Source organism: Apiospora hydei (assembly GCF_038363865.1).
Source record: "Apiospora hydei strain CBS 114990 chromosome Unknown utg000003l_segment0_segment0, whole genome shotgun sequence".
Lineage (NCBI taxonomy): Eukaryota > Fungi > Ascomycota > Sordariomycetes > Amphisphaeriales > Apiosporaceae > Apiospora > Apiospora hydei.
In genome coordinates, this window is record NW_027117362.1 from 307,107 (window position 1) to 333,279 (window position 26,173).

At 54.0% G+C, this 26,173-nt stretch overlaps 6 protein-coding genes across 6 annotated transcripts; 3 read left to right on the forward strand and 3 right to left on the reverse strand.

Moving 5' to 3' along the window:
* Nucleotides 1-840: 840 nt before the first annotated feature.
* Nucleotides 841-1,812, reverse strand: PG997_001872 (uncharacterized protein; the record flags this gene model as incomplete). Its single annotated transcript, XM_066806187.1, has 1 exon — nt 841-1,812. The coding sequence occupies one exon, from the start codon at nt 1,810-1,812 to the stop codon at nt 841-843; it is 972 nt and encodes a 323-aa protein (XP_066673483.1).
* Nucleotides 1,813-3,197: 1,385 nt separating this feature from the next.
* Nucleotides 3,198-6,625, reverse strand: PG997_001873 (glutaminase; the record flags this gene model as incomplete). Its single annotated transcript, XM_066806188.1, has 4 exons — nt 3,198-4,321; nt 4,379-5,028; nt 5,180-5,836; nt 6,471-6,625. The coding sequence occupies 4 exons, from the start codon at nt 6,623-6,625 to the stop codon at nt 3,198-3,200; spliced, it is 2,586 nt and encodes an 861-aa protein (XP_066673484.1).
* Nucleotides 6,626-8,295: 1,670 nt separating this feature from the next.
* Nucleotides 8,296-9,987, forward strand: PG997_001874 (uncharacterized protein; the record flags this gene model as incomplete). Its single annotated transcript, XM_066806189.1, has 1 exon — nt 8,296-9,987. One exon carries the CDS (start codon nt 8,296-8,298, stop codon nt 9,985-9,987), a length of 1,692 nt encoding a protein of 563 aa, XP_066673485.1.
* Nucleotides 9,988-11,896: 1,909 nt separating this feature from the next.
* On the forward strand, nt 11,897-15,108 carry PG997_001875 (glycosyl hydrolase family 47; the record flags this gene model as incomplete). Its single annotated transcript, XM_066806190.1, has 2 exons — nt 11,897-14,718; nt 14,802-15,108. The coding sequence occupies 2 exons, from the start codon at nt 11,897-11,899 to the stop codon at nt 15,106-15,108; spliced, it is 3,129 nt and encodes a 1,042-aa protein (XP_066673486.1).
* Nucleotides 15,109-16,914: 1,806 nt separating this feature from the next.
* PG997_001876 (uncharacterized protein) lies at nt 16,915-17,879 on the reverse strand (the record flags this gene model as incomplete). Its single annotated transcript, XM_066806191.1, has 3 exons — nt 16,915-17,306; nt 17,344-17,745; nt 17,849-17,879. 3 exons carry the CDS (start codon nt 17,877-17,879, stop codon nt 16,915-16,917), a joined length of 825 nt encoding a protein of 274 aa, XP_066673487.1.
* A 6,910-nt stretch (nt 17,880-24,789) lies between these two features.
* On the forward strand, nt 24,790-25,742 carry PG997_001877 (alpha/beta-hydrolase; the record flags this gene model as incomplete). The annotated part of the gene is made up of 3 exons (XM_066806192.1): nt 24,790-24,952; nt 25,079-25,524; nt 25,572-25,742. 3 exons carry the CDS (start codon nt 24,790-24,792, stop codon nt 25,740-25,742), a joined length of 780 nt encoding a protein of 259 aa, XP_066673488.1.
* Between the last annotated feature and the right edge of the window lie 431 nt (nt 25,743-26,173).

Consider the following 26,173-nt stretch of genomic DNA (forward strand, 5'->3'; position numbering starts at 1 on the left):
CCATGTGCGATCCCGGGTATGTGGGAGCTTGGCGGTGGACCTTAGATCCTTGTCATCCTTGTCAGTTGGCATCTTGCTTACTCATATGTAGCGCCTATAGCGTAGCATTCCTGGGGGCCAGATGACCATGTCATCTCATTTCGTCTAGAAACAGCAGATAGATCCGTGTCAGATCAAAAAGAGATTCCAGTCGGACCTAAGATGCGGCTTTCGGGAATAAGCTGGGACCACGTTTTCAAATTACCGGCTTCGAAAATACGGTATCATAGCCTACTGTGTGCAACAGGTACTCAGGTTAGATCAGACGTCACCCCTGCATGAAGCCTTGTCCATCCCGCGGGGGTGTTATTGGAAACTCCAAGAGAACTCAGAAGATACGAGGTAAAGCTAGACCCGAGTTAATACGACTTGGTAATTTGCAAACTGGCAGGTCCCGTATCAGAGCGGTCGTTGGTTGCGACGTGCTTCCCAGTAGGTGCAAGGGTGAAGGTATGAGGCTCACCCGTCTAATCCCTGTCCAAGTTTACCACCGGTTGTTGAAATTGCATAGAATATATCATGGATTCAATGAGAGCATTGCTAAGTTACCTGTCAAGAGTGATTCGAATTAGAGGAGTAAGTATCTACTGTTTGTGTGAGAGGACCAAAGAAAGGCAAAATGTGCCACTAATCCGTCCCTGAGTAAGCCCTCGTCTAGTAACCATAAAACCCGTCCAAGCATTAAAATGCATGTAGTTCATTGCTGTTGATCCATTCTAGTAATTGTGACGCCTAAACCCACTCTATTTCTATATTTTCTTAATAGCAAATGCAGAGCCCCTTGCCTTGTCAGCACTAGCCCTAAATGAGCATGACGTTCCGCGACGTGATATAAATAGTCTTGACGCCAAACTTGTGCCGGATGGCCGCGATGACGGGGTCGCCCTCGGTCGCGACGACGGGCATGCCGTCGCTGGACTGGCGCGCTGCGAAGCGGATGGCGGGGCTCGAGAAGGTGACAAACCCGGAGTCCGGGTCCTGTTGCTCGCTGTCGGGGACCATGACGCGCTGGCGGATCTTGCCGGAGCGCAGGTCAACTTCGGCGATGAAGTTGTTGTTGCTGCTGGAGGAACTGCTGCCGCCGTGCCGATTGCTGCTGCTGTGGCTGTGGCGGCTGCGGCGCGAGCTGGAGCTGGAAGAGCCGGAGCCGGCGGAGGAACTGGACCCCGTCGTTGCGGCGATCTGCGACTTGTCCGCGAAATTGGTCACGCAGCGGGACTCGGCGTCGATCCAGACCATGCCCTCAGCGACCCTGGCCGACAAGTAGACGGCGTCATGGTCGAGCTCAAGGCCGTGGGGCGCCGAGTAGCTGGGGCCCAGGTCGATGATTCCGCAGACCTCGGCTGTCGCGAGGTCCACCACGGAGATCTCATGAGAGGCCTCGATGGGGGCGTACGCGTTTCCCTGGCGGTACCGCTGCGATACGTAGAGCAAGTTCCGGCCCCAGTCGTGGCAGACCTCTTGGGGCTCGGCGAGGAGGTCGTCTAGGATGAAGACGCGGTAGGTGACGGCGATGTCGCCGAAGGTGCAGAGGGTTTGGGCATTGCTCATCTTGAAGTGGTTTTTCGGGCAGTTGCGATTTCTTGGTAGCGGCGGGGTTGACAGGATGGTCTCTTTGGTGTCTTCTTCTTCTTCTTTTGGTTTGATGTACGGTGGTATGTCTTCGATGGAGTGTCGGTGTGTATATGTTTCTTCTTTTTCTTGTTCTTCTCTCTTGACGACAACCACGGGCTGGCCATCGCCATCTTTATGTTCGGACTTGATGAAACTCATCTTGAAGTGATAACAGCCCTCAGCCACGATGGATGAGGGGTTTCGAACTGAATGCGGTTATTTTTCTCGACTTCTGATGGGACCAACGACCAAAATCAGGCAATCAAATAAAATGTTGGGAAAATGAAGTAATCCAATCGGGCATGTCAGAAACACAGACGAGATAAAGGTAACTGAGCTGATGCTGCTGCAATGATGCAAAAGAGAGCCTGAGCCTCGTGTAGAGCCGCCAGTCAGGGGCCCGCTTCGACCCCACAGGATCGTATAATCGTGTTAGGCACCGAGTTAAGTATTCGGGGGTGAGAAGAGACAAGACAAGCGAAGGAATACACGGACGGGAAGTATTCAGCTGTAATCCAGCCTTATTCGCATGGACATATGGTAAGCTTGACAATTAGGCAGAGAGATAGATGAAAGAGAGAAACGAAACTTGGAAACACTGGTTTCCCAAGATCATCGGGTTTCTCCCAGACATCACTTAACATCATTTGTTCTCGTTCTCATTAGCCAATTGAGCTGGCTTTTCTCACCAATCAGATTGAGGGCCGTTATTGGCCGTTGCAGCTATCGTAAGTCGTAAAATGCAGCCAATCAGCGTCAACGCCAAGATCGATCTCCCATGCATGGCATCAACCAGATTGGCCAATCACAATGCTTCGACGCCTCTCTCACTCTCAAGGACTTTGTCTAAACTCCAAGGTCATCAATTTCCCACATTGTTTTGCCTCAGCCCTACAGGGCTAAGCTGTCAAGGGGCTGCATGTGGCATGCCAGTACCTATGTAAGAAGTCAATTCACCGGCAGCATGGTCCTATCGGCATCCTCGGCTTACGCTTGAAGTCGGGTACCTGGTCATGGCAGTGGACGGCTTCGGCCATCGGAGTGGTCCGGATGCCTTGGGATCATGCAGAGGAATGTGGCGATAGGGCGCAGTCACGTGGGACAAAACAGGCTGGGTCTTACGATATCCGTTCACGTTGACGACATATGCAACAATATGTTACGAAGTAGCTTCGCATTCCAGTGCCTCATGGACGAAACAACATCTCATGTGCTCGAAAGAGCTTCGGGTGACATGCCTCGGCTCGGTGGTGACAGACGCCCGGCTGAGCGGTGAAGGCAACAACCGACAGCCTTATCCAAAGCTGACAAATTTCGGTCTTTGCTATCGGACTGCAAGTGGGAGCTGATTAATACTGGATGAACTCTCTCCCTCACCGCATCTATGTATGTATGTGTCACATGAGTATCTAAACACCCGGAGGCAAAATACTAGACTAGACTACAAAGGGGTAACGCTGAGGCAAGCGACAAAGCTACATGTCCAGGTTACACCAGTATCCAGTCATCCCTAAAGAGTACTAACTGCCGCCAAGAAGTCTCCTCTAAGCCGCCCTGCCACGTGTCTCGCCGAACCTGTTCGACAAGATCCAATCATCATCAAGTGACACGTAACCTCCCTGTTCCGTGTTGTTGAGCGCATTGGTCCCGTTCACAACAAAGAGCGACCCGGCCGTGTCCCCAGCCTCGGACCTAGCAGTCTGCCCCGTCCGCAGCAGCGCCAACAACGCAAAGTGCCCCCCCAACGACCGGCCTCGCCTTGAACGTGACCTCGTCGGGCACCTTTGGATACCCCCGTCCCCAATCGTCTCGTACAGGTCCGCGAACGGGAACCGGGTCGCCGTGTTGTTCAACCAATACGCAATGGAAGTAACGAACATCTTGCGCGTGCCGGCCGTACAGGTCGCCGCGGCCCAGATCTCCCAGTCCGACTTGGTGTAGTGGTGCCTGCTATCCAACGGGACGCCGTAGAGCTGCGACACGCGCGCGTACCAGCGCGACTGCATCGCGTACACGGCCTTGTCGACGACGCCCAGGTTGAGGAGCTTGTCAAAGTAGATGTTGTACAGTAGGCCCCAGCTCGAGCGCCACTGGTACGCCAGCAGCGTGTGGTCGCGCGAGGGCGCGATGCCGTACCGCTCCCAGTCCGCGTAGTAGGCTTTCACGATGGCGTCGGTCACGCTCGTGGTGGGTTCGGCGTCGGTGGTGGTGGTGGTGGCGTACATGCGCGACATCAGGGACATGGTCTTGAGCGCGATGATGCCCTTGATGCCGAGGTTGGTCTGGTTGATCATCCGGCCCGCGAAGTCGTCGGTGCTCAGCTGCGCGGCCGGGATCTCGGAGAACTCGAGCAGGTAGCTGGCGGACCTAACCAGGGTCAGATAGTGCCGTTGCAGCCAGTCGGAGTTGCCGCTGAACTTGTAGTACGCGTAGCTCATGAGGATGAGGTTGCCGCTCTCTTCGACGGGCATGGCTTCGTCGTCCCCTGAGATGTGGCCGGTGGCGTTGGGGAAGGAACTGCCGATGTCGTGCATGGCGAAGGGGTTGGGGTAGAAGCCCCCTTCCTGCAGTTGGAAGATGGGCTCTAAGGAGTATTTGAGGATCTCCGGGTTTGCGTACAAGAAGAATGGGGCGGTTGGGAATAAGACGTCGAGTGTACCAACATTTCCTGTGATTGCATCAGTAAATAAACAACAACACAGGGTAAGATGGTTTTCAGACTTACCGTCACTTGAGATCTCTTTCAGGAACATCAGTGGTTCTCCCCTGCCGGGAGACGATGTGTTGCAGCTAAATACCGTGGGCGGAATGGCATAGACAAAGGAGCCCATGACCTGGCGGGCACTGAGGGCTACGATGGCGTAATATGAGTCAGATTCGGAAGCATCAGGGACGCCAAGGCCAGTAAAGTTGTCGGGGTCCAGGAATCCATAGGCGTCGCTCGAGCCGTCGATGTACGGCAAGATGGTCTGCGTTGGCAAAGCAGATGCGCACCAGGTACTAGGGGACTGGACTGGCGAAGGAGTGTCGGGTATTGGTTCCGGTGGTGAGACATGGTAGAACTCTTGAACGTCTGACGCGAGCTGGCTTTCGGCTTGACTGGCAAGCTGCTGCGCGACCTTGAAGTCGTCCCAGTGGATCTTGATCATGGGGAACATGTCGCCGTAACAAGACTTCCACCACGGCTGCAGTTGAGCGACGCCTCCTTGGGTCAAGTACCTGATGATCGGGTCTTGGATCAGGCCCACGGTGTATCGTACTTCCGCCTTTGACACGAGACCAAAGTCGTGCGCGTAGGCAAAGATGGCCTCGGTCCACCAAGTACCGTTGTAGGCAGTGCTGACATTATTGGCCAGGCTGTGCGAATTGACGTAGCTATAGCGAATGTTCAATGCGTTCCCACTCTGGAACGAGAAGTTCTGGGCGCCCATCGGCTGGGTTGAATAAGTGACGTTGCCCCAAATTGGCCGGTCACTGGTCTCCCCCGAACGGCAAAGGGGATGCAGGCTCGTAAATCCAGCTGTACATGGTGTCGGGCGCGACGGTGACGTTGCCCGTGCCGTTGATGGAAGCGCCGTTGCGGAACAGCTCCCAGTGCATGACGCCATCCTCTCCGGTAGCGACCCAGGCGGAGTTGATGTCGCTGTAGAACTGGACACTGTGCGGCTTGTCGTCGGTGGCCTGGACCGTGGCGGTGAGGTAGCTCAGCGGGATCGACGTCCGGCACAGGTCCTTGGGCAGCACGGGACTGAAGAAGCTCGCGGTGATGTTGACGGGCCCGGCCGAAAAGGTGAAGTTGGAGTAGCTGGCGTCGTAGGCGACTGTAAGGGGGGAGGCGGTCTGGTAGTTGGGCAGTGTTGGAAGGATTCCCACTCCGTTTCCGAGGTAGTCGTAGGAAATGCCGTCGACTGTGACGATGCCTGTCCAACCAAGGGCGTCACCGGTCCAGAAGATGGGGCTTACGGTGTTCAGTGTGCCTTTGTTGTAGGTGGAAGACCAGGCACTGAGATACGGGGTCCTGACGGCCAGCGGGACCGCAGGTGGGCGTGCTGGGAGGTAGCTTGGGAGGAGTTGCCGTTGGCGTCGAGAGTGAGGGCAAGAGACTGTGTGGCATAGGCCAGTAACAGTAGGAGGTAAGACAGCATATTGATCTGTCAGGATACTGGTGGATTGGCCAAACGGCCTGGAAAAGAGAGCGAATAGTGAGAGTGAGAATCTGTATGTTGCAGCGAATAATACCAATCAGCGAAAGACACAAAGGTGGTGAATATGAACAGATAGTGATATCTAATATCAACGGCGAAGGGAAAGACATGGTATTCAGTTGTACAGGTAGGAAAACAAATTGCCGAAATAGGTTTCAATGTTTCCTGGGCAACACTAAAGGCAGCTAAGGTGTAGTCAAACTTCATGTGTATTCTAACGATTGAGTTTGCTTGATCATCTGCCCTCGACTCAGACATGCAGTGAAAGATGGCCGTGGGAGTATGCAACCTGAAGGCTGGCGTGTGGTAGAAATAGCGGTCATTCTGGGTCACAGCGGGTCACGGCATCTTGTGTGATGACCGGCACGTTCCAGTAAGTCGCACCGGGGGCTCTCCCGGTGGGAATCCGTGGCTGCCACGAGCTACGAGGGCTCGGACTCGGCAACTACCTTATCTCAAGCCCCCGTAATTCCTTGATTCCCGGTTGTTCGGCCCTGGAAACATCGGGAGTTGTAATCCCGCGTTGGTGCTCTTCAAAACCTGTGGGACCCTAGAGCCGACACCACCACTTTCACACATCAGTTGTATTCACAGCCGACTAGAGTACTTCACCGCAAGATGGTGTAGATTGCGATCAGTACACGGGCATGCAACACGCCGTGGGGCAGAGACATGTGTGATACCATGGCACTGCACTCGAGCACGGCACTCTGGCGATAGCCATCACGAGGTGTCATCTCTTCTCCAAATGGTGAGCCCGTGAGCATCACGGCCCCTCGAGCTCAATTATTTACGGCTTGATGCAGGGCTTGTCCGGACCCAAGTAGTTTCTTCATATGTACGCTGCGAGTCAGTGTTTGTTTACTGCCTATCTTTACATCATTACCTTGCATCATCCTGCATGAAAATGCAAATGCAAATGTAGGTTGGGCAGTTAGCCTGGTTGCCCCCATGTGTCACGGCACCCCGCCATGCCATGAGACGACGTCGAACCTGCATAAGTTGTGGCTGTGTAGCATGCCTACACGCCAATCACTAGCGAAGTAGATATGTAAGCATAATGCAATGTAAATTCGAGTGTGGCTACACAAGCCAAATCTGGCAACGTGTCTGGCTGCTCCCGCTTGGACCGGTGAGGTGGCTGACTGACATGGACGCATAATGCATATCAGCAAGGCCCGGTGTATTGGTGCGACGGGAGGAGAGGCTGTCAGAATATGATAGCCGGCACCGGGCAGGAATATGGCCAGATTACACACCGGTGTGGCTTACGCCGAAGAGGCTGGGTGGGCAATTGACTTATCTCCGATCGCTTCTCAGGTTCTTATTATCACTCCGTCGTTATACCACCATTGGAAGACCCAGGCGTAGTCTTGCCCTCGGGGTAAGTTGTACAAAACGGAGGCGAGTCCGGGATTCTCTGCGCCAATCAGACGGGAACACAACTAAATATCCCACCACACTCGGTTGCAGCTCGACTGTTTAACCCGGCAGCCTTGCGCCGGTGTCCCGACCGGTGTCCCGATAAGCTTACTAGGAGCTCTCGGTACATGGTTTCTCGGCAGGATAGGTAAGATCATGTAGGAATGACAGTCGAATGAGAAGAGAAAGCTCCTGCCCTACGTAGTAAGAGATGACGTGAGCGGAGTGGGAAGATAGATTCGGGTGGCGTTTTGATACCGACTAAGGACGTGGGGGACGGACATTGACGGAGATCGTGGACGCCCCCGAAGCTTACAAGGGATATAAGGTTTCTTGGTGCTCTCTCGGCAAATGGTGCCGTGAGTGATCGTGGGACCAGCGCGTGGTTCGCGTCCCGGAATTTAAGAAGCTTGTTGGATCCTGGTGCACCAAGGCGAAGAAAAAAACATCGTGTAGGATCGTATGGATGCGTCCGCGCTGCCTCATGTTGGGCGCGACTCAGCCCTCAACATAATGCTGATCTGGGTCAGATGACGGGGGTGTGACGTGCTTGGGGGTATCCGTTCGCTTTGTCCGACGTACGATGGATGGGATGCTCGGCGTTGGCGCAGGAGGCTGACTTCTTTGTTCTCTACATATTCCGGGCCTCCCTCGGCGAATTGATCGCCAGTTGGGCTTTTTTTCAAGGAATCCCAAGTTCTCGAGAACAAAGAAACGACAAGCCAACATTGAACGACTCGGTTCATAACTTAACAACAACGAGTTCCAGGGCGGTTTGTTACACAAAACCTTGCCAACCCAACAAGGGGAAGTCGGCCAAAATGGAGAACGTTATACTCATCGTCGATTATGCCATGGCTATAAAACGATCGTTGGTGTCACCTCAAAAAGGGGGCATTCAACTGCCAGTAGGTATCGTCATGAACGTCACAAGTCTGCTTTCTTCTGCCTAACCTAGACTAGAACCCCTTACGCCTATGCTCTACGCTCTTTTGATACCAAATCACCGAAGAGTATGCCGCCACAAAGGGCACCAATTCTCAGCATTGGCTACGAGTTCGAAGCATGGATACCATGTCTCTTTAATGACCTCAAGGATGAATACCACCCCCTTCAAAACGACGGTCGGGAATTCTTTCCTACAGGAACCGTGAGCACTAATGGTGAGCCTCGGACCCAGGAGCCATGGAAATATGATGAAGACAATGCGGCGGAGCCTGATTGGATGCCGAATACGGGTCGTGTGCCAACACAGGAGAGCGAGAACGGGATGTTGGACGCGCTCCGCAAGCTCTTCAGAAACGTCTTAGCCTCTAAAGGACCCGACCTCGTATCGGACTTGAATATGGAGAGAGTCGACTTGGGACCTCTGAAACAAGGCGTTAACGAACTGTACCAGCAGTACACCGTGTACGCTGACAGAGGGCTGGTGGCAGACAAAGAACCGAGCGCTTATCGGAGGGACTCGCAAGTCTACGTAGGATATTACTACTTCAATGCTGTCGAAGTGCGTACCCCGGCGTTTAGTAAGGCGAACAAGGGCAACCATCAGACAATGTGTGGGCAGATAGAATCTATTCTAACGGCCCTGACGCGGACATACCCTGTTTCTATCAATGCTGGGGCCGATGTCTGGTACAAGCCACCGGCGAAGAGGAAATCAACAGCGAAGGCCCTCCGTGCAGAGTCCAGATGCGGCACCCACATCCACGTTGGCGCGGAAGGGGTCCTGGAGTACCTTGAGGCCCCTGAGGATCCGGAAAGCCCCAGTCCTGCCTTTCAAGCGGCCTTGAGCATGACGATGAGCAAGCGCATATTCGCTGCTAAGAAGATACTCACCCTTTACTGGTTGATAGAGCCAGAAATCCAGCAATTGCATGCATCGTGGAGATCGAAGGATATGAGATACAGTGGTCTACTAAGGGAGCATACTAATCTAGCCTATTACTTTTCCCTCAAAAAGGACGAGGAAAAGCCACTTCATCCTTACCATAAATACGAGGAAGAGAAAAACCTGGCCGCCAATCACTACGATAAGGCGAAGTTCGACAAAGAGCTTGAGGGGATATCCAAAACCCATCAGATACCGGCTAGTGAGCTCGAGCAACATGAGAAACTAGCCGCCAGGGTGTTGAACAAGTTGACCAAGACGAAAAGTGGCACTGCCGGTGACCGTGAAGCCATTGCCACCATCTGGAAGGCCCGTAGCATGGACCAGCTGGCGTGGCTTTGCTCGAACCATTTCGGCAACAGGCGGGGATCGCTGTGCCTGCACCAACTGCTGCCGTGGAACTCCGACTTCGCGGGCGGGGCGGTCCGGGAGCCGAAGCGGCGGATCGGGACGGTGGAGTACCGTTACATGCAGGCCTCGCTCGACCCCGAGGCCGTCCTCGCCTGGGCCGACGTCGTGATCAAGATGACCGAGCCTTGCGTCACGGGGGGGCACGGCCGACTTCGTCGAGTTCCTCCACCAGGCCGTGGCGCGCCCGGGCGAGCCTGGAGACCCCAAGGCGTTCGTCAAGAGGCTGGGCTTGGACGAGAACAGCCGCCCGTACCGGTTCTACAACGAGAACACCCAGCGCAAATTCGACGAGGAGGCCAATCCCAGGATTATGAAGGACGGTGTCGCGAACATCCTGGTGCCCAAGCCGAAACCGCGAGACCCATCTGCAGATGCAAAACCTTGAAGGACAGGGGCAATCTCTAGTATGACGGGAATTTATTACTTTTGAAGACCGACTTATGAAGACCGAATGTTTCATATCTAATCAATAGACATGCGACCTGCCTCACTCTCTAGAATAGAACTTTCTGATAGAAACAAGCTTATTTTGCACCGGAGCCCCAATTGCAATGGGCACGCCGATCTCCTGTTTTTGGAAACCCCTGGCATTTCGTGCGAGTCTCGGAAACGGATGTAGAGACCAGATCCCTGCCACCAAAGGGTCAGTCACCCCTGCTGGAAGGCTAGCCAGCTGCAGGAGCTGCGTCTAACATGAAGTCTGGGGAGAACAGGGCTTTCTTGAAAAGGCAAACTCGCATTTGATCCCTGGCTGTCAACTCAATGCATGCTGATAAAAAAGATCGTGAGCCGCAGCAAGAGGGATATTATGATGTTGTGTAGTTTATCTACCTAATAGACGACATTCAACACGAGCTGTTGAGCTGCACGCAATTAGCCACATTGGGCTCAAGTTCCAGAAGCGTTCTAGTCCAGAGACAAAGTGTGCCTCGGATGACTTGGTGCCGATCCTGCCACATATTGCTTCTGCCACCCCCAAATCTGGACCTCTACATGTGTGTAATCAAACCAATGAATTGAGAGAAGACAGCGAGAAGTACTTCTTGCGGCATTTGAGTTGCTACTGATACTATACGAGAATTCTGTGGATGTTGATATCCATAGAGCGCCACCAGGGCGACCACGGTAGCAAAAACGGGCATTGGTGGGAATCCGATGTACGAGCAACCAAATGCACTTCTAGAACAGGCCCACCTGCACTAACTGCAGGCTGTCAGCCCCCGGCCTTCCGTCCCCATTGTGCGAAGATCATTTACGACTGTGCTGCAACGCAAACATGCCCAGGGCAAAAGCTTATTGTTTTCCAATGTTTGACAACAAAGCGATTCTTGTCGCCCATGTTTCATTCTTTCTCCAACCTGTCATCCCATTTTCGCGCAACCTTTTTCCTCTTTCCATGACGCTGTCACAGAGCCCTGGAACTCGAAGCTGCAGTGGCTACTTGTTCCCCGTTAGTGGCCACCATGATGAGTTCCATCCAATCTATTTGGGCCCTAAAACCGGATGGGTTGCCCCTCTTTCCTTCCCACCGAGCGCAAGAGCGCGAGCCTGATCCTGAGAGTCTGGGAGTCTGCCAGCCTTGTCTTTCTCCAATTGAGCCGATCATGTCACGGAAACCCGTCCGTGGGTGAGACCAATGCCAAGCAAAACCTCGTTCCTCCAAGTGGCCTTTTCCCTTTTGCCAAGACACGTCCATCCTGCAGGCCAAGGGGCTGGCTGCACGCACTGCTCTGCTGGTGCTGGCGCTGGTGCTGGCGCTGGCTGTCTGGGCAGCTGCTATTCTCGTCTATGCTCCATGGGCCCAGTTGTTCCGGCTGCCCATTCTAGCCATTGCAGTCGCTACTTGTCGCCTGCTCCTGCGGTGGATTTCGCCCAGACAGGAAACACAAAGGGTCTTCCCCAATCAATTGGTCCAATTTCGGAACGACTATTGCGGATCGTTTGTCTACCTGGATGTCCTGTCGGCTGTCCAGCTATCTCCCACTGCCTTGTCATCTTCGGTTGTTGGTTCCTGCTTTTTCTCATTACCTGTGATCTCTAGACGACATTGCTGTGCGCCCTTGCATGACCTGTTGCCTTTGTGATTTCCTGGGCTGCACCTCGACAAACACCCATGTACAATACAACCTGCGTCTTTGGCTAGAGGACATTGATCTCCTTGGAGGTGAGGAGATGTCCAAAGTGTGATCGCTATAGATGGTGCACTTGAATTACATCTTGAAGATACCCCTTCGACGCTGTGCCCTTCTCGACACCCGCCCGACCCTAACATCGCCCAAGGCCCTAGCTGGCCGCAAGGCGCTGAACCGCCGCCATGCTTCGCATCCGCAGATATCGCTACTTTGTGGCATTCGCCGTGGTCTTGGTCTTTATTCTCTATCGCGTGAGCAGGACCGGCGATCGATGGGACGACTTATCCACACCATTGCCTTTCAAACCCCTTCCGAAAGCGCCAATCCAGAACCCGCCAGCGCACGACCATGACCTCCCAACCAAACCCCAGAAGGTCGCCCAAGACGAGCCGTCGCGACAGAAGCCCGTAAAGGCCGCCGAAAATGAAGATGTGCCGGTCAAGATTCCGACGTTGGAATCCCATGACAAAGCCGGGAAGTTCGACCACCCGACCACGACGACATCTTTGACCCGGCCGAAGCCGACAGTCGACGATAGCAGCGACGATGTGGCACACAACAAGGTTCAAGATCATGCCCCCGACACCACGAAACCGCCCACGATCCCCGCCATCAACATCCCCGACCGAAAGACGCCGCAGGAAGCATTGCAAGAACAGCAGAAGCAGGCGCAGGCGCAGGTGCCACTCGACAACCCGCAGTACGTGCCTACTACCACCCAAGTGCACTGGTCCAAACAGCCTGAGCACTTCCCCGTCGCCAAAGAATCCATTATCCCGCTCCCGACCGGAAAGCCCAAGGCGATACCGAGGGTGCAGCATGTCTTTGGGCAGGAGTCGGAGGAGGCCAAGGCCAAGCGACTCGTGCGCCTGGGCAAGGTCAAGGCTGAAATGGAACGTGCCTGGGGCGGGTACAAGAAGTTTGCTTGGATGCATGACGAACTGTCGCCAATCAGCAAGGCATTCAGGGATCCCTTCTGCGGCTGGGCTGCGACCATGGTGGACGCGCTCGATACGCTGTGGATCATGGGCATGAAGGAAGACTTTGAGGAGGCCGTTAAAGCGATTGGCACTATCGACTTCACCTTTACCGACAAACGCGCCGAGATACCCGTTTTCGAGACCACCATTCGCTACCTGGGCGGGCTGCTTGGGGCGTATGATGTGAGCGGAGGCAAGAAAGGAGGCTACACAATCTTGCTGGACAAGGCGGTCGAGCTCGCAGAGATTCTCATGGGTGTATTTGACACGCCCAACCGCATGCCTGTTCTCTACTACAACTGGAAGCCGGCGTTCGCTTCCCAACCCCACCGAGCGGCCAATGGAGCCAGTATCGCCGAGCTGGGATCCTTGTTGATGGAATTCACGCGCCTTGCGCAAATCACCAAGGAAAACAAATACTTCGACGCTGTCGAGCGCATCACCGATGCGTTGGTGGACTGGCAGACGCGGGGAACCACTGTTCCCGGCATCTTCCCCGAGCGAGTCGATGCCAGTGGCTGCAATCGAACTGCTGCCATTAATGCGCAGATAAAGTTGACACAGGAGGAGGCTGCGAGAATCAAGAACACGGTTACCCCGCCTGAAGATTACACGGGAAGAGAGTACGACAGTACGCTGAAGTCCGACCGACAGGAGAAGCCGGACTCGCTGGCTGGTCTTCCCCAGGGCAGCAAGAAGACTCCACCTGCCACCAAGCAATCTCAACCGTTCGGTCGACGGACGCTCGCGGATGATGCGGAAGAGATTGACGACCGGCCGCTTACAGTGAAGAAGGGCGCTGCTGTTCCCGCGAACAAGCCGAAGAAGCCCGTCATTTCGCCTCCAGACTTGTACCAGGAGATGAGCATGCATGGCACAACTGGTGAGCCATACGAAGACAAGTACGAAAAGGAGACATGCTATCCGCAGGGATTGACCTCCGGATCGAGCTTCCAGACGTATTCCATGGGTGGCAGCCAGGATTCCACCTATGAGTACTTCCCCAAGACCTTCTTGCTTCTTGGTGGTCTGGAGCCCAAATACAAGAAGCTGCATATGGACACTGTCGATGCAGTCAAGAAGTGGCTGCTTTATCGGCCAATGGTCCCCAATGACCGCGATATCCTCTTCAGCGCGAAATTGTCGACAACTGGCAACCCCGAGAAGGACGCATCAATCGAGTTTGAAGCTACACACTTGACGTGCTTCCTAGGCGGCATGTTCGGCCTGGGCGGCAAGATCTTTGAAGACGAGATCGATGTGGCCATTGGCGAGAAGCTAGCCGATGGTTGCGTTTGGGCCTACGACAGCACCGCCAGTGGCATCATGCCCGAAGGTGCTACAGTCGTACCGTGCAGATCGGCTGACCACTGCCAATGGAACGAGACTCTGTGGCACGAGTACCTGGACCCGATGTTCAAATCCCGAGATTCCGAGGTCGCGGACTGGGAGAAGCGCCACGCGGAAATCGTGAAGGCCAAGAAGGACGCGGCCAAGCGGAAGGCGGAGATCACAGCCACCTCTGAAAAAGAGTCCATTGATGCTGACAAGGACGCAAAGATGGCACATCCAGAACAGGCTCTGGGTGGTGCTAAGTCGCCTGCTGCTGCCGTGGAAAACAGCGCCAAGACGGTCGGCACTGCTAACCACGATGCCCCGCCGGCTGATAAGCAGAAGGAGAAGGAGGCGGACTGGGGCACCCTTAGAAAGCGTGGCCTGGACACGGCCGATGCCCTCGAGACGAGCTCGAACGACAACGCCCCGCCCTCGAAGACGTCCAAGAAGATGTCTCTCGAGGAGAGCTTGGACATGAACACCGCGGGCGGGACGGGCAAGGTCGGCATGCCACTGCAGGTTGGGGCCGGCCAGATCCCGCTCGCCGAAGTGAAGGAGCTCGACGAGACGCTGGCCATGCCGGATCCGCCTCGGCCTTTTACGCACAAGGAGTACGTGCAGTACCGATTGGACCACGAGATAATTCCTCCTGGTTATGTCAGCATCAACAGCAGGAACTACATCCTCCGGTAAGTAAACTAGACCCCCTTTGATATGTTCTCATCATGTTTCTCTTCTTTTGGGCAAGATGCTAACGACCATTGACTTCTAGACCCGAAGCGATCGAGTCGGTCTGGTACATGTACCGCATCACGGGCGACACCAAGTGGCAGGACAAGGGCTGGCGCATGTTCGAGGCCATCATCAAAGCGACGCAGACCGAGTCGGGCCATTCGGCGATCCGGGACGTACTGGTCCCCGTATCGGACCGGACCAACGAGATGGAGAGCTTCTGGCCCGCCGAGACGCTCAAGTACTTTTACCTGCTGTACAGCAAGCCGGACGTCGTCAGTCTGGACGATTACGTGCTCAATACCGAGGCGCATCCGTTTTTGCGGCCGGATGCTTCGGTGCGATGATTCTCGCCATGATGGGAAGAAGCAGTGTGGGAACTGGAGGGAGAATGAGCAAAGCAGCAGAGGTAAAGAACTGGCTGGGTTTCACACACACACACACATATATATATAGCCACCTGGAATGGTAGGGGTTGCTGAGTGGTTGTGCGGCATACATAGCACAGCCCACTTCTGGCTCACTACCATGTCAGCGTTAGTCACGGCAAAAGGAGCCGTGTTGCCAACAGCGTTAGGGAAGGACGAAAGTATCGTCGCTTACTGCATGCATGACAGGAAGACCCAGACTTCCTCGCAGCCAAAGAGGCGAGAGAATGCTGTAAACAGCGGATGGGGGCGAATGGCGCATACAATGAATATGACGGCATTGCTTGAGTAGGTAGGGCTGGGTAGGGGTTCTTGAGAAGAAATAGCCTACTTGCTGCTTTCTCGCCCGGTTTTGCTTACTTCGACTTGAATATATATTTTCCTGATGGGTTCATTCCTCGTTGTCTTATTTGCTCTGTTGGTCAGGCCATATGCCTCCGCCTCCCTGGGGTGTTGTTAGGATTCATCCATCCTACGTACTTGGGTTGACCCGATTACTTCTTGGCCTGTTATTCACAAGCGTCGCCTTGCGATAGAGTAAATAAGTACATCCCGTAGGATTGAATCGTCTTCGGGCACGTCAACGCACAAGAACTCGGAAACAACATACACGGTCCATGTTGTTGTGTCACTTTGTTGATGCAATCCGTCTACGGTACTATCCGAGCCCAGGTGTATTTTCCTTCCCCTTCCTTCCAATATTCCCCGTCACCCATCTCGCCCAAGTTGTTTGCCTCCAAATATACCCTTTCCCTCATCATCCCTTACATCCCTTTCTCCCCGACGCACCCTGCAAGACACATCAGCAAATCACACAAGCGAAGGAAACACACATGCACATCAAGTCACAGCAAGCATCGGTCCGGAATTCTCCTTTTCATCATCATCGATCATCTTTCTTCTTCATTTCATTATATCTGCGTCTGTATCTTTCCTCTCATGTAGTCGCCATCGCGGCTGCGGTTTTTCCTGGTCCTGGGTCGGTCGCAACTGGTCCCTCCCCCAAATAAGAACCGAAACCGTCAAGCCCCTCGCCCGAAACAAAAACAGCCAAATCAAAAAGGGCAATTAGGTAGTACCATGTGGAATGATGCGTGTATATGTGTTTGGTGAGTTTCCAAATGACACCACAGCATTTTTCCAACCTCTACCCTTCCCCGCCTCCTGCCATGTTGAACGCCGTTTCCCAAATGCTCTGTCTGAATGTTTTTGTGCGGTGGTGTGATGGGGGTGTTGCTGCAACTGCTCCCTGGCCTCTTTTCCCCAGACGATGGATGGTGCGCTTGCTCCTTGCGACTCCACACCTTCGCTCACCCCATTGATCGTCACGAGCCAGGTGTTTCTCGCATCTGGTAATGGCGCTAATAAGCAGAGCACGGGCGGTGAAGCGGGGAAGGTGATCGATCGTATCGAAGGCGGCTTCGAAGATCCAGGGAGCGAAAATGTACAGTGCTGCTGGGTTTGTTGGATTGTGCGTGTGTGAAGGTGTGTTTGCGTGTTCGTGGTCGTCTATAATGTGGTCGTGGTCATAAAACGCTTGTCGCATGCCGTGCCTGCCTGAATCCCTGGGGGTGAAAGAGAAATAAAAAGAATACAGAATGATCTCCTAACCATTGTGTGATCCGTGCCGCCGTCCGTCCGTCAAAGTTTTCGTTAAATACAGTCTTGTCGAAAAAAGATCCTCGTGTCGTCTTGTCGCATTGTCGCTCCGTCTCTCCGCATTCATCAGTCCGCAAGCTGCGTTAACACCCGTATGCTCAGGATCATGACTAGCAGACCTATTGTTACGATAATGAGCAGCGTGAAACTGAACCAACCCAGGACCATGGCCGACGTGCCGACTCCGGATAAGACACTACCATTTCCGAAGTCTTGCGCGATGACCGAGGCTGCCACTGATGCTGTATGTTGCCATAACACACTGACCAACACGAAGATGGAGGCGATGAAGATGATGGCGAGGGCGATTTGCGACACCGGCCTCGAGGGGAACGGCTTGATCTCGCGCTCAGAACCTTCGGAGTCCTCCTCCTCGTGCCAACCGGGGAAGGTGGCGAGCAGCAGGAAACAGACGAAAGCGAAGATGATGGCGATGATGCTGTGGAAGTTTTGGTTAGCTCATGTTCATTTGCAGTTGGGAATTTGGGGGTAGACGTACATGAGGTATGGGGAAAACAATCATATCCTTGAACTGCGCGGCCAGCCAGATCAGGTTCAGGGGATCCTGGTCCACCGACACCTCGTTCGCGAGAGCCGTGGCATTGTTGCTACATAACCACGAGCCACCGTCCGGGTTGACGCAGATACCAAAGTAGCCGACGCGGGCCTGGAGATGGGCGGATCCGACAATGTTCTGGATGGCTTGGTTGACGTTGTAGTCGACCTGGGCAGTGTCGGGCACGGCCGTGTAGTGTTCATAGTAGAGCGACAGCAGGAAGATGTCGGGTATCATCGGCGACGAGGAGGAGCAGCCGGCCAATAATAACGAGAGCAGGATTATGGATATGGCAATCAAGATCATCAACACATGATGGTAGCCCAGGAACGGAATGAACCCTGAAGCGCAAGGAGTGTTAGCAGGATGTCTCTCAGACGCGGTGGCGTGCCAGCAGCATTCCTCGCTGTGGAAGCCGTGTTGGGTTCGAGAGGTTGTACTTACGGTACCAGCCGACTTGGAATCGTTCCGCCATTCTTTGGATGGGTAGTTTTCTTCTTCAAGACCTCGGATTCCCGAGGCGTAGCTTGAATAAAACCCTCACCGTCGTCCTCCGTGGGAGCGACGTTGGGTACGAATTCGTGGACAGGACAGCTAGGCTGCTGGAATTCTCACGGCAACGAGAGGGTGGAATGGATCGCTAGGCGATTCGACTTTTGCGCAGACAGCAGGTTGGAATGCTGCCGTGATGCGATGTCTCGGTCGTGCGAAAGCCTCCCAATGCTGTCGTCTCGTGTATAAAAAGGCAAGAGGTTGCGCCTGTTCGGATGGAGAAGTTGGACTCTCGTTTCCCTACGCGTTAGAGCAAAGCAGCTGCGTGTGCTTGTTGACAGTGACGTGGAGTATGTGCGTGAGTGGCTCTTGATGTGGGAGGGAGGAGACTGGTATGTGGGCGGTGGTGTGATGTAGAGAGAGTAGGCAGAGGAGTAGAAGGAGTGAGTACAACTCGGAAGTAGATTAGTCAGTTGAGCGTCAATAACAATTCCCTATGTTGTTCTCGTCAATAGGCTTGTTAGAGTTTGTGGCAGTATGCAGGTCTCAATTGCGCAACTGGAGTAAGTATCGAGAAGAGGAGAAAGAGACGGAGGGAGAGAGAGAGAGAGAGCGGCAGAGGAGCGCGAACGGAGCGAACGTCTTTCGGGTCGGTCTGTCTGGTCAGTACTCAATATCTCGGTGGTTGGGTGCAGGAAGGTCGGAGGAGTAGTTAGCGGCAGCGATCGTCTTTTCTGGGCTTCGTCTCGCAAGCGGTGGTATGGCATGCATGTGCAGACCAGATGGGAGAGATGAAAACGGGGAGAATTGGAGACGAGACACAGAGGCAGAGGTTGTCATTGGTCTAGCCACCGGGTTTTGCAGTGTTGCCCGTGAGCCGATGTGGTGACGCTGCTGGATGATGAAGCTGCAAGTCTGGTCTCCCAGCCATCGACTTTTTGTTGATACAGGGATTGCGGTTGCTGAGGGGATGCCGACCAGTCCCGACCCCTGTCCGCGGGCTTCTGTGACGCCAATTAAGCGACTTTGCCATTCGCTGGGTGCTGCAAAACCAGCAAAATCAGGTTCGACCTGCCAGCATTAGCGCCAGGGCCCCCACCAGCCCGCCTATGATACCGCACCAGCAAATCAGGCGCCCCGCTATTGGAGGCTGGGCTGGTCTTGGATTTTTTCTGGCTGCTGCCACTGCAACTGCGTCTCCAACCCAACCCAAGTGCCAAGCTGACTGTCAGCACTGCACTGCACTGCACAGCTCGTTCTCTCTTTCTCTTAGCAGCTGGGCATTCAAAGGTTGCAATTGGGGCTGGCCTGCTAGTAAGCTGTAGTGCACAGTCCCTGCATAGCATCGCCTCGCATCTACGCATCGCATTCTCCCATCCCTAGCATCCTTACGCCGGTGCCTGAATGATGGACTGGGGATGCCCACTCTCTCAGCTTGCCCAGTTGGGGGATTTTCGGATTTTCATTGCTCGTGTCGGCCGGACGCGTCAATCTAGCAATCTTAAAGCCCGCCTAGGCCGGCGTCCCAGCCTTAGCCCCAGGAACCCGATTATCCGCGCGCACTTGGGGCCCGGCGTACCTGTTCAATGCTCCTTACGACGGCTTCCCCCATGACGTCGCAGTGTCGCATCCTCTCTGGCGCCTCCCTTTCTCTTCCTCTGCGCTCCCGGGCAACCATGGCTCGGCACCTCCACTCCTCTATTGTGTTTCCTCTTGTCAGCAAGCCACCGTTGTCTCAAGTCTCAAGCTGACGGCATCGACAGGGCTTGTTAGGGTGCTGGAAGCGTTCAACGGCTACCTACATGTTTCCCACCTGCTCAGCTTGCCTTGCTTCAGCCCAATTGATTGCTTGCAGCAATCGCTGCACTGCGACTATGTAAGTTTGCAGCACTCAATTCAACATGGCATGTACGGTAACTGCCCTATCTCAATTGCATGCACATATGTATGCAGATAATCCAACACATTTACGCACAGAAACATCTGTCATAGCACTCAAAGTAGATGCGGTGAAGGTCATAATAATGCCTCGTTCCGAGAACCTGGCTGCTTATGTGTGGTCATCATCTCGTGATCTGTGCCAAAAAAACACCCCGCCATACCCACGCAAGGATGCTTTGAACCCCGGAGAAAACTGATGCCATCACCCGGGGAGCTTTGACCGTAAAGCCAGCGAGTTGGACAGCAACACAAATGCAGCAGCATGCAAATGCACATGCCACTTGTGCCGGTGTTCCAGCTGGGCAGGACCCGCAAACAGCCAAGCACTGCCCAACCCATTGGTCACAGGCGGTGTGCGTTCTTGGGCAATAACGTTGCAATGCACTGCAGGCAACGAAGATGCAAGCGGAAGGCCTGAAAGGTGCTTGGGAAAGTCAATCGATACTCAGCTTCTAGAAGAACTATCCTGCGGAGAATTGCATGCAATTCGCCATAGCAGTACATCAATGATCAGTTTAGGCCTGCGGCTGGCCAGCATGAAAGCATGGTGCGCATAATGCCCCAGGCAGATGCAAGCAAGTGTGGATGGATCTAAGATCAGATCAGCCGTCCTAGCACCTCTTTCCTGGCCAATTGCATCGCCCCGCGAGGGTCCTGCTCCTTCCCCTCTAGGCAATATCAACTCGACTTGACCTCCACCAGAGTTAGATTAATATCGCATGTACGGCATCAGTTGCATCACTTCGAGCTATCATTCTACGCATAGGTATGCTATACTGAATGTGAGGAATCCAACAGAATTTATGCCACGATTGCAAAGTCCTGAAGGCGCCTCATCAATAGAAGCCCCATTGGCGAAGAAGCACGTGTCTGCAACAAACTGAACCAATCCTGGAACGGGCAAACCAAATGAATTTCCACCTCTATCCCATGCAGCTACGGATGTGTCAATCTCAGCAATGAGGCCATCAACCCGTCTCGAGGAGCAGCTGCATATATCTAGAGATGAAGCAAAATTCGAACAGGCAATGATGAGACAATGAAGTGGATGAGGTGCATGCAAATATCATTGATTGCTATCCTACGAACTGCCTAAAGCTACCTGGTGTGAATAGTCTTCGCGTGAAATGCCCAATCTACCCACATCAACCAAGCATTGTCCAAACTCTCCGATTTCCAAATTGCAAACCACGGCGTCCCTGTCGTCAATTCGTGGGCAGTCGGAAGTTGGGTCGGAAAAGAGTCGGAGCGTTGGTCCGCCGAACAAAGTTCAGACGCTCAGAAGGTCGAAGTATTTAAAGCACCTGTTTCAATTTTTTTCCACGTTTAGGCGTCAGCCGAAGCCCAAGCCTAGGAGATCAGAGAAACACGGATATAACAATATTTGGTCATCACACTTGATCAGACACGCATGACTCATCCTTTCACCTACCTTGCATCATCCCCCGGTTGAGGAGCCTCATGGGTGATGTCCGACAAAGGAGCCCAGTCGGTGCGATGGCAAGGAAGGTTGAAGGGCGAAAGAAACACGGAGGTAACCGAAAGATGATGACTCGAGAGCAATATGCAACATCCGTCAGCCCGTTGAGGTGAGGATGCGTCTCTGCCAAAGACTGATTTCGGACAAGAGAAAGGGAGGAACAAGAGAGAGGGAGGGACAGATGCAGGATAGGCAACCTTGAGATGTCGAGCATCAAGTGATGTGGCTCGAGGCCGGTGAGTGCAAGTCAAATTCGAGACGGTGAATGGATGGTAATGGTGATTGCAATGAGCCACGAGTGTGTGCACAAGGGAGGGAAAAGACAGAGAGGTATGAAGAGAATGCAGCAAGAAACTGGTGATGGAAATCTGGTGTTGATGGAAATGGGAAGATGGAGAGGGAATGCTTCGAACCCAAGGACGGAAGAGGGCTATTTAAACCCTTCGCGGGCAGTAGAGCTGGCCCTTGGGGATACAACCATCAGGTGGTTGCTCTACGACATCGACTCGTCTGTTGAGCAATGACTGACTGTTGCAACACGGGAGGTGCTGGTCAGCAGGTAAGTGGTATCCCGTGGGTTGGAAAGTGCTCAGTACGGTGCTGTGGCCTCAATGGCGCCAGCGGTAGGTAGGTATGGGAAGAACGACAGCACTAACCTGCCCAACAAGCCGAGCCATTGCAACTTACATATGTACCTACCGAGGAAAGCGACATGCACAAGATCAAAACCAATTTGGTCAATTGGAAACAGGAACCTATTGTAACTCCGGAACGCATAAGCAGGTGCGTATTGGTCGGTGTTCCATGACCAACGACAAAAGGCGTCAGGCTACTGACTTGTAACTGGTTCTTTCGATGCCTAGTTGGACTTATACGGAAGTGTCGTCCATACCATGCATCAACCCCTGTCCAACAGCTCTTAGCAGGCCTTTGCAGGGTCACTGCACTTACTTACACATCTGCCGGCAGCCCAGGACGCTGCATTGCTTCTTTCATGCCAATTGAAGGGAGGTCTTTCCTGTCAGACTTCATATACGTGTATTAGTGTACATATGTAGTCGCCGAAGCCTGGCCAGAACGCAGCAGACGGGCAGCGTGGCCCCGCGCTGCAGCTGCCAACGGTATCAGGGAACCACCCCCGAAACGACCATCCATCCAAAGGCATTAGGATTTGTGAAGTAAAATGACAACGGCCAAAAAGGAAACCCCAGTACGATATCTCCCCGTGCACCGATCGGCAGTGCCGACCAGGTATTGTCCAAATAGCTGGAAGCCAACAAGTGTCCGCCGATTTGTCGTTCGGGTCGGAAAGGAGTTGGTGCGTTGAGGCAGTCGCAGACGCCAGTGCAGTTTTTCGACGTTCATAGGCGCAACAAAAGCTCAAGCCTAGTGAGATCAGAGAGAAGCACGGAGATAATTGGCAGTATTTCGTTCGCACATGTGTTGACAAGCATACCTAGGTGGCTGATCGGTCCACCTACCTCATGGGTGGACCTAAGAAACACTCGGCCACCGTGACAACGGAGGTCAAAAGTTATATGGAGACGAAATGTGATGATGGTTTGGGCTATTCACGATGCCAAATAGCCAAGACTGATTTCGAATAGGGGTTTGATGAGGTAACGAGTGAGGAAACGTCCGGTCGTGGTGATCAAGCGACATGCCCCCGTTGGCTTTCAGGTGACGAGCGACGCTGTCGTGCAGCCAAGCCCCAGAAAGCAACTGCGGTCTCGCGGCGACTGACATAGGGCGGCTGTTGTAGCAATGGGTCATTAGCACGTATGTGGCAGAAACGCGAACGACGCGTTGGATCTCTGAGAACATGACGCGCGAGAGAAGAAGCGGTGAAAAGTCCGGGTCCTACTGATAGAATGGAGAGAAGAAAAGAAAGCTCATCGGCCACCGGGATGGAAGAGGTCTACTTGAGCACTTCTCGACCAAAGCGAAGGGCGCCACGACAATCTTACATTGAGGCATCCTAGTCTCTATCACATGGACTAGTCTCTTGGGAAGCGGCTGAGTTGCGCATCTGGGTAGGCATTGGATTCCTCAGCCTCCATGGAAGAGGATTTGCTCTCCTGGTAGAACTCAATGCGTACCCATGTGGCATCCATGTGGCATGAGACACTCGCGATATAGGAAATGTGATTGTACACAGTCTGCCCGATTAGCAACTCAAAATTGGCTTGTCAATTAGACGTCAGAATTCAAGATATATCAGGAACTGGCTGTCGCGATGGGGTCCCCTATATTAAGTAGAGATGTGTCGCTTTGCAGATATGTTCGTGGCCTGCCTATTCTCAGCAGCCCTTTCATCTGCCACCCACGTCTCACATGCGAGAAAACTCTGTTTAGCATCAGACCAGGCGTGCTGTTGTTATTGTTGTGCCCTTGATGAACTTTCCTGTCAAATGCGAGTAGCTGAGGACTGGCCAGGGCGTCGCAGCAAATAAAGCCCCATGGCATTGGGGCTTGACCCAAGCGAACAGCACGCTCAGCTGAATCACATGGAGAGAGCTCAGGGAGGCACCTGGCCCTGTGGCTTTGCTGGCTGATTTTCTCTATGTAAAGCCACTGTTTTACCCAGTCGCGTGGGTGGATGCGAGAGGCTACCAGGAGTGAGTTTATCGCAACAAAGCAGCCGACAGACGCAAGACGTTGATTGATGCGATCTCTCATGTTGCCGTGTTTCCCCATTGGTGTAACTGGTTCATCGTGGCGTCGATCTTTGCCCAGATCGTCGGCACCAGACCCAGTACTGCCTCGAATGGTAGACTGCCGAATTGGCTGGTTGGCCCCCAATGTTGAAGAAGCGACCAGCATCCAATGTCGGTTGAATGCCGTCTTCCCCGTCTACTTTAGCCGCAAAGGGGGTCCAGTCCCACCCCGCATCAACGCATCCGCCTCTTGGCACACGTTCTCGACTAATTGCCCAATACGACGCTGAGAAATGATGCGCCTCAAAGCTTCAATCGTTCTCGAGCCGAGTTTGCGTGCTAAAAGTGCAGGTGAGACAGCGTGGTCAGCGCTACAATGGCCCTGACCTCAGCGCTAGAAAATCAGGGACGCAGCCAGATCATAGGTGCTTGGTGGTAATTGCGTGGGAACTAACGAGTAGTCAGCCAGTCGGTGGCTCAAGCGAATGAAACAAGGGAAATTCTATTTTGGAGCAACGAGCCCTACTGATAATAATAGAAGCGAGTAAAGCCAGTTGAGGGGAAATTGGGGGGGAAGCAGCTATGACGGGTCAGGGCAAGCAATGCATGCTCGGGCTTATTTATCCTCTAAGACCGATCGCAGCACATACACACCCCCTAGAGTGGTTTTTGGAGCGGCATAGACAGTCATGATTCGGTAATGATCGATTCATTCCACCTGCGTATTCAAAGGCTCGTTGCTACCCCCAACTCTACGATGGAAAGTAGGCATTGGTAGACAGGACAGCCAACTTTTCACTTCCTTATTCTGCACGATGCATTACTTTTCCCTCGCCGTCCCCTTTTGGGGCTTAGCCGCCTTCGCCACGGCAAGAAGCACCTGTTGCAAGGCAGATACCAAGCAGTGCCCGGTCACGAATTTGTCGGCCCTTAGAGAAACGGGGGAGCCGATTGGAAAGACGACGGTCTTCGAGAATGGTAATTAAATGCCCACTTTCTTTCTTCTCTTCCTTCTCACTGCCGAGCATCCCTCCCCTCGGCCGTGCAATCCCCAGCATTAAGCAACCCCGTGCAGGCTGCTGACATGAGAACCCACCCACCCAGTGACCATGTACTACACCGGCCAGGAAGACAAGTGCCGCCAAGACACCGCCGTCCTCTTCCTGACCGACATCTACGGCCTCGCCTCGCCCGAGGACCTGCGCCTGGCCGACAGCTTCGGCCGCGCCGGCTACTTCACCGTGGCCCCGGACCTGTTCAACGGCGCGCCCTCGCCCCTGGACATGAACGCGCCCGGCTTCAACCAGACCCAGTTCCTCGCCGCGCACGGGCCCGACGTCACCGACCCCATCGTCGCCAAGGGCATCCGCTACCTGCGCGAGGTCCGCGGCTACCCCCGCGTCGCCGTCACGGGCTACTGCTTCGGCGGCCGGTACGCGCTCCGGTTCGCGGGCGCCAGCGGCGCCGTCCAGGGCGTCGACGCCGCGTTCGCGGCGCACCCGGCCATGTGGACCGACGCGGAGATCGCGGCCATCACGCTGCCCGCCTCGGTCGCACAGGGCCAGCTTGACGAGCTGAACCCCCGGCCCTAAGGCAGGAGATGGAGAACCTGTTCGACAACCTCACGACGCCTTGGCAGATCGACTTGTACAGCGGGGCCATGCACGGGTTCGCTGTGCGGGGCAACCTCTCGGATCCGCAGATGCGGTTCGCCAAGGAGACGGCCTTTATCCAGGCGGTGAGGTGGTTCCAGTTCTGGGCCAAATGATGATGATAAGGGTATGAGATAGAGCCACATCTTTTCCGATTACCCGGTTACCATAAGTGATGTGGGTAAAGAGGAACGTGATAGAACCAAAGGAGAGGCGGGTAGACGCAGAGATAACGTTTGGATATGATACGGTATGACATAATCACTAATAAAACATCCATGATACATGAACGGCAAAGACCAATGCTACCGATTGCACACTGCTCCTGTTCTTTGGGCCATCCGAGTATTATCAAGGTGCGCCACGCCGTCTCAGGCCTCGGTTTGGCCCTTCGGGCCGTTGCGGGAGTCCGTTGAGGAGCAAGGGGTCATCCGAACGTTTGTCTACATGATGAACACGTACATGACTAAAGTAATCAGATGTCAATAAAGGTCCTTCGACTCTTGTAAAGTGCACATACCGTTGAAGATTATCTGGCCTTGGGTAC